Source organism: Carassius auratus, unplaced genomic scaffold, assembly GCF_003368295.1.
Source record: "Carassius auratus strain Wakin unplaced genomic scaffold, ASM336829v1 scaf_tig00051388, whole genome shotgun sequence".
Lineage (NCBI taxonomy): Eukaryota > Metazoa > Chordata > Actinopteri > Cypriniformes > Cyprinidae > Carassius > Carassius auratus.
This window is the reverse complement of record NW_020527195.1, coordinates 7,804-15,742: the sequence shown is the minus strand read 5'-3', so window position 1 is coordinate 15,742 and position 7,939 is coordinate 7,804. Positions and strand designations below refer to the sequence as shown.

The following is a 7,939-nucleotide window of genomic DNA, read 5'->3' as shown; positions in this document are numbered from 1 at the left end:
TTTGGTACCAGGAGGTATGTTAAGTTGTTGCCATTGCATTGCTATAGGGTTCCTAAGGTATCAAGAATAACTTTTTAACACATTGCCATGCAGTTGCTAAGGTGTCTGTTTTTAGCATTTCTAGAACTCACCTGTGGGATTTTTTTTCACCTGTTTTATGGGTCAGCAGGAGAAAATGGTGCATCTGATTAAGTGCCATCTTTGACTATGATGATAACTAGTCTAGAATCATGAAATCCTTTCGCAATCACATGGAGAAACAGTTTACTGTAAAGCACAAGGAACAAGCGACTACTGAGAAGACTTGCACAATGCTGGTGGTTTCAGTGTTCAGCACCTGAAGTGTGTGTTCTCTAGAGTTGAGTAATGGCTTTCAGAGAAAAACCTTCAGCTAATTTGCTTAAAGAAACATAAATTATTCATAGTTTGCGCTTTCTTTAATTACACGTCTGTACACAGTTCATCAATGAAGCAGACGGAAATAAAACCACGAACATAAGCAAAAACAGCTTTTCTTTAACTTTCAGCACCGTTTATGCAGTTTTCATAGTCTGCGATAGAAATACACAGAACAGACAAACAGAAAGATGCTTCACGCCTGATAATTGGTTTAAAAACACTTTGGCCGTTTGACATTCATGATTTTCTCCAGAATTTTAAAAAGAACAAACAACAAATACATCCTGATAAAATGCTTCAGAAAGAAGTTACAGGTAAGGTATTCAGAAGAAATCCTGAGAATAAATCCAATTTAAAAAGCAAAATAAAAGTTGTTATCCAGGGCATTGCTAGAGGGGGTTCTGATATCTTATTAACCAAAGCAAAATCAACAAGTCTGACTGTTCATGTAAGCAAAACGTCCATCATGTGTCTATTTTAATACTACAGAAACCTTTTACATTATTCCCTTTGAATTGTCATGGACTTTATAGATATGAAGGTGCACATAGTTAATGTTAATAATATTTATGCCTTGTGTTTCCCGGTGTAATACTGTACCAGAGTAACAGGAGACCCATAATGCATTTCAGTCTGAATGTGTGTGTGTGTGGATGGACGGCACAGCTCTTGTATTGTCCTGTGTGTGTGTGTTCACTTCTTGACCCCAGTCCTGTTGTTGAACAGGTTGACTCTGCTCTTGGTGGCGACTGATGTGGACGAGACGCCCGGCTGCTGCAGCACTTTATCCAGCGTCGTCTTCTTGATGGCGGCGGGCGAGATCTTCTCCTGATCGGCCAGAAACTGCAGCTCTCTGAGAGAAACACAGGAGGAGTGAGCGAATAACAACAGGGGAGAACCCACAAAGGGCGTCTTTACACCTTACTTAGCATTAAAAGTTGCATATCATTCAATTGAGAGAAGATGTTACTATTCTATTCTAAAGTACTAATATACACACTTTGCATTTCATTTAAAGTTTGTGTTTATCTGACCATACTTTAAATCAAAGGTCTTTACTAAAACCAACCAAAATACACTTTATAACTTATAATATAAATATATTACTATTGCACAGAAGAATGTACTTCTCAAATAATAATAATAATAATAATAATAACCTCTGTTGTGGTGCACTTTGAAATAAAATAAACTGTTGAATTTTTATTAGATGTTAAAATATTAATTACACCGCTAAAGTTTTATGAATAAATTTGATTACTGCCATTTCTAGTACATTTATATTAATTAATAAATATTAAAACTGAATTTCTGAAAAAATAAAAATAAAAAATTTCATAGGGCCCTGTTATTGTAAAAAGCATTAAACAACTGGTAAAGTTTTACAAAATTCTATTGATTTTACATGCTTTTCAGTTGTTAAAAATTTAAAGAATTAAAAAAATAAATTGAATTTGGTTAATATTTTATATTAACCAAATATTAGATTTTTCAAAATCTAAATATTAGATTTTTCATAGGGCCCTAAAATTTTTAAAACTGTTAAACTATACATTTAATATTTTCAATGCATTAAACATGATGCTTTTTTTGATTAAAATGGATTTCATAAGGCTCTAGAAATGTAATTGTTGCTAAAATTTGACTAATTGTTTTTTTTTTTTTTTTTTTAAGCTTTACAGACTGCCGTACCCCTAAAGGTAAATTATCTAAAGTAATTGAACACTTATTTCACTCACTATCTCCTCAAAACTCATTATCAAACACGCTTGATCCATAAGTCCATCAGCTGTTGTTCAGCATTAGATTATTAGGTTTACAATTAAATGTTATCAATGCTTACATTTTTGTAATCTGTCTCTAAATGTTTGTATCTCAGGTTTAGGTCACACTTTTAGGGGTATATATTCAAATATGAAAACACACACACACAAATACATATGTAATGTTGTGTCAGAAATTAATTGATTTGTGACAGAAACCTGCATCAGAATAGTTCAGTTTGGGTGCATCCCAGTGGTTATGTTTGATATATAGTGTAAAAAAAACAAAATCTCACAGGAACCACAATTTCTGTGATAACTTCTGATTTGCAACATAACTTGGTTAGACATATGAATTTGATTTAATAGCAATTTTAGAGTGCTACATATTTTATATTAAAATAAACTGTATACATCATCAACATCTTTACTGTAAACCTCACTTTTGTATATTTTTCACGTCTTGCATGTCTTCTTTAATAAAGACCCAGGTTATGTCTGTATCCGGAAGCGTTTACAGTGGATTTATGCCAACAAAGAAATAACGTATCTTGGGGAATACAAACATTAAACTCAAATCGAAGATAAAAAACAACTATTATTTGATATCCCTGAATGTGTTATGGTGATGTGTTTAGGGCGAGCGTCTGTGGTCACCTGGTCCGGATGCAGGACGCCTCCACAGCGTTGATGAGGAGACTCCGGAAGCCTCCGCTCTCCAGGAAGTGCAGGGCGTGGATGGTAGCGCCCCCTGGTGAGCAGACGTTGTCCTTCAGCTGTCCCGGGTGCTGCTCCGAGTCCAGAAGCATCTTAGCTGCTCCCTACCACAGAATAAAGACATGACCGTATGAAGCACACCAGGCGATATCTAAAAGTTCAATTCTTCTATCTAGTGCACTTTGAGAATTAGGAACCCATGTTCTTAACTCAGAAACCTGAAGTCAGAGTAAAGTGAGTGAATTGACTTGTAGCTGAAGTCTAAAGGAGACCTGAGAAATCACAATGTCTAGACTTGAGAGAGATGTTTGGAGTCTGGACTGTGTTTAAACCTCTAGCTGTCAGTAATTCAAGCTTTTCTTTAGAAGGAACTTCAGCTTCAGTTTGAATATATCGTTGCATCCCCAGTAATAAATGCAGCATGTGTGTAATGTTTGCATCATGCACGAGTCATGTGACCTGAAGTACCAATAAAGCTTGAGCTCCCAGTCTGACCGCCAGTCGCCGTGGCAACCCCATCTTCACCCCGCCGTCAGCCAGAGCATCCAGAGCCGTGAACGCCTGACGAACACAAGAGCTTCACTTCATCTCTGAACACACGGCTACAGTTCGCTCGTTTTTAACACCAGCTCATATTAATGACACAAGTCATTTAAGATTAATATTTTTTTAATACATCCATGAAATGTTAAACTACCAGTGAAAATCTTTTTTGTCTTTTCTGCACAGCAAGGCTGCATTTATTTGATCTAAATTATGTTCAAAATTGTGAAATATTATTCTAATGTAAATCATCTGTTTTCTGTGTGAATCTGTGTTAAAGTGTAATGTATTTCTGTGATGCTCCGCTGTATTTTCAGCATCATTCCTCCAGTCTTCAGTGTCACATGATCTTCAGAAATCAGAATAATATGATGATTTACTGCTCAAGAAACATTTCTGATTATTATCATATTTATTTTTGTGGAAACTGTGATGCATTTTATTTTTCAGGATTCACAGATGAACAGGAAGTTCAAAAGAACAGCTTTGATTTGAAATAGAAATCATTTGTAACATTATGAATGTATTTACTGACACTTTTAATAAATTTAATGCAGCCTTGATGAATAAAAGTATTAATTAAATTAAAAGAATGGACTCCAAACTTTTTAAACAGTAGATTATCATAAAAATATTGTGCAGCACAACACTGATAATAATAATTAATGTTTCTTGAGCAGTAAATCATCACATTATTCTGATTTCTGAAGATCATGTGACACTGAAGACTGGAGGAATGATGCTGAAAATACAGCGGAGCATCACAGAAATAAATTACACTTTAACACAGATTCACACAGAAAACAGATGTTTTAAATCAGAATAATATTTCTGTATTTTTAACATGTTTTAGATCAAATAAATGCAGCCTTGCTGAGCAGAAGAGACATTCTTATAAACGTGTGAGCAATAGTGTCTCCACATTAACTCAGTGCAGTACTGCATCTCTTCCTTCGGTGTGTGTGAAGCTGAGCTCACGTAAGCAGGTCCGCTGCCGCTGAGACCCGTCACGGCATCGATCAGATCCTCCTCCACCTCGGTGCAGAAGCCCACGCTGGCCATCAGCTGCTCCAGGAGCTTCCCGTCCTCCACCTCGGCGTGACTTCCTGTGGCGTAAACCGTGGCCCCCTCGCGCACCACCACCGGCGTGTTCGTCATACACCGCATCACTTTAGGAGCCGCGCGGTACTGGAGCAGCTTCTGCACACACACACACACACACACACACGATTATTCATCTGCATTCATGACTATTTATAAAAATTAAAAATGTATAAAATAAAAAACTGATTAAAAAAATGACAAAAAAACAACAACAAAATGACTCAAACTTATTATGAAAGCAGAAAAAATAAAACCCAATTCAGAATATTACCCAAAAATTGCATCTCGATCTTAAAACACTGCATGAGAAATGCTGCCTTAACAACTAGCTGAAATAAACTGATTTAGGTATAAAATTATATATACACTTATTTTAAAAAATGTATGAAAAAATAAATTGAAAAAAAATGTTTAATGAAAAAAATTTTAAGGGGGGGGGGGTAATAAAAAATGTATTAGTAATTAATTTGAAGTAAAATTAAAGTGAAACCTTGAAATACAAAACTAAACTATAAATAAAATAAAAAAATATATAAAAAATATAATTGTGTAGTGAAATGCTAAAAAAAAAAAATTAATGTTAGAAAAAAGGGAAAATATAATGTCAAATTTATTCATAAATAATTTCAACTAAAATTAAAGTGAAAACATGAAAAATAAACAAAAACTTCTAAATTAAACAAAAAATAAATGATAAATAATGAAACAAATTCAAACGTACACTTTACGTGTAAAATGTAAAGTGTAAATGTTATTGTTTAAAACCTCGATGGAAAAAATATGTGATTTCTACTTCCAGAATCCTCAGACGTCCACGCAAAATAATCGAAGCGATGAAGAAACTGCATTTAGTCAGAAGTAGAAAATAAGAGACGATCAAAACAGAAGCTGAACGAGCCAAGAACAATACAGAGGAAGAAACGCTCATGTGTTTGATAAAAGAGAAAAACAGATAACCGGAGGGAGACGAGCTTCAGCATAATTAATGAGATGTTGATGACAGTCAATCACTCGTTTGTTTCTTCTTCAGGTTTGGAGAAATACAGCATTGCATCTGATGAAGAAACAAACTCCTCCTGATCTCTGATGATGTGAGGGACTTCATCTTCACTGGTGGACAGGTTAATCACCTTCTCGATGGAGCTGATGGTGACTCCAGCGGCGCAGGACACGATCAGATGACGCTCCTCGATATCTGGACCGATCTCATCCAGAACGAACGGGATGATGTGTGGTTTGACGGCCAGGAACAGAACGTCACTCTTGTGCGCCGCTTCCTTGTTGCTCGTAGTGAAATTGACGCCCATTTTCTGAGAACGCATCAAGGAAGAGAAGAAACACTTCTTATTAGAAAAGCACACACACTCTCTCTCTCTCTCTCACACACACAAAGGTTCAGGTTCACACACCCGCAGGCCGGAGACTGTCTGCAGATCTGTGTCTGGTGAACTTGCTGTGATTCTGTTGGCAGTGATCACACCTGAAAAACAGACCAATGAGGATCAAGTACAAGTCGTGGAATTAATACACTGTCACTTTAATTGTGTGGTTTATATCCTCAGAAATACAACATACACTCGTCAAAACATACGCTCTTCTGCTCACCAAGGCTGGGTTTATTTAATCAAAAATACTGTAAAAATTGTGAAATATTAATGCAATCTAAAACAGCTGATTTCTGTGTGAATCTCTGTTAAACTGTAATTTATTTCTGTGAAGCAAAGTTGTATTTTAAGCATCATTACTCCATTGTCACATGGTCTTCAGAAATCCAGGTTTGATCACAGAAATAAATTACAGTTTAACAGATATTTACATAGAACACTGCTGTTTTAGATTGTATTAATATTTCACAATTTTCTACAGCGTTTTTGATCAAATAAATGCAGCCTTGCTGAGCAGAAGAGACTTCTTCAAGCTTTTCCGGCCAGTAGTGTATGTGAACACATTACAGAGGAGTCGTGAGACTACAGTTGATTAGAGAAGGTCATGATGACCCAGTTCTGACCCGCTGCTGTGAAGCCCTTGACCAGGGCATGTGCCAGCTGACCCGCTCCGATGAAGCCCACACTCATCCTGATGAAGACCACACACCTGACAAAACATCACATTCACAATTCATTTTAAAATCAAAACCATGACCTTTGACACTGACGTAATACTGTGTCGCAACACAACTGGAAGAGAATAAAAAAAAAAAACAATGCAACTTGTGTGCAACATCAACCGCGCGCTTAAACTTGTTACATTGTAGCATCGAGCACACTCGTGTTATTTGCTACATTGCGACATCAGAACGTCATCAGAACATTTGCAGAATGTGTCTAGTTTCACTGGACATCAGCTACAGTAATTCTGTTATCATACACAGAGACATGCAGTCTATAAATGTTATTGTTAGTATAATGCTGCAGCCTGACACATCATTATCAAGATTGTCTAAGTATTTCATCATCTCAAGAAACGGAACATTTTCTCACCTCCGCCGAGATTCACGGGGAACGGAAGAACCGGTTCGGTGTTTTAGTTGATCAAACTGTGTAAAAAAAAAAAACACTAATTGATGTCAACGTGGCTTCCTTCACTACATGTGCAGCGGGACGGACTCTGAGTGACGCGCGAACCGACCAATGAGAGACGAAATGCTGTGGCGTTAAACCAATCAGCGCAGTATATCAACGAGGGCGGGGCTTGCAACGGAGCGCTCTTGTTGCATCAGTTCCTGTGTAGACAAAAGGATGGACGTGTGTGTGTGTGTGTGTGTGTGTGTGTGTGTGTGTGTGTGTGTGTGTGTGTGTGTGTGTGTGTGTGTGTGTGTGTGTGTGTGTGGACACGTCTCACGACACGATGTACAAATTAACTGTTAAAAAACAATTAAATCCTTCCTACATATTACAATGGCACCATAATACTTATGAATTTACAGTAATTTACATAACAATGTAACTTTAACAAAGAGAGAAATATTGTTCAGAACCTTTTATTAAACTAACAGAGGTTGCAATAAATGTTATTTCAATTATTGATTTTAAATGCTAAATGCACTGAATAAAACCAAATGTTTTGGATTATTTATAAAATACAACATAATTATTTATTTATATCCTTTTGTTAATTTTTTTTTTTTTATCAACTTCTCAAAATTGCAAAGCACAATTTGTTTTAACTTGAACTGAAAATAAGAGTACATTAGATCTTACTGGAACCAGGTTTATTTTTGTTAACTAAACTGAAAACTATTTACAAAAATTTTTAATTGACATGAATTTGAAACAGAATAAAATATAAATATTAGATTAAATAAAACTAGATAAAATAAGCTTACACTGAAGTCCTAAAATTACTAGCTGATATAAATAAAAATGTAAATAATAGAACTAAACTTGCAATATTTTTTTATCTAAATGTAATTA

General features: G+C 35.7%; 1 protein-coding gene across 1 annotated transcript; it reads right to left on the bottom strand.

Annotated features, from left to right (window-relative positions):
• Nucleotides 1–418: 418 nt before the first annotated feature.
• Nucleotides 419–7,161, bottom strand: LOC113089886 (pyrroline-5-carboxylate reductase 2-like). Its single transcript, XM_026256123.1, has 8 exons — nt 7,007–7,161; nt 6,535–6,620; nt 5,936–6,006; nt 5,657–5,836; nt 4,401–4,622; nt 3,348–3,440; nt 2,820–2,983; nt 419–1,252 (listed from the first exon to the last, which is right to left on the bottom strand). The coding sequence occupies exons 2-8, from the start codon at nt 6,599–6,601 to the stop codon at nt 1,093–1,095; spliced, it is 957 nt and encodes a 318-aa protein (XP_026111908.1). The 5' UTR covers nt 6,602–6,620; nt 7,007–7,161; the 3' UTR covers nt 419–1,092.
• Nucleotides 7,162–7,939: the final 778 nt, after the last annotated feature.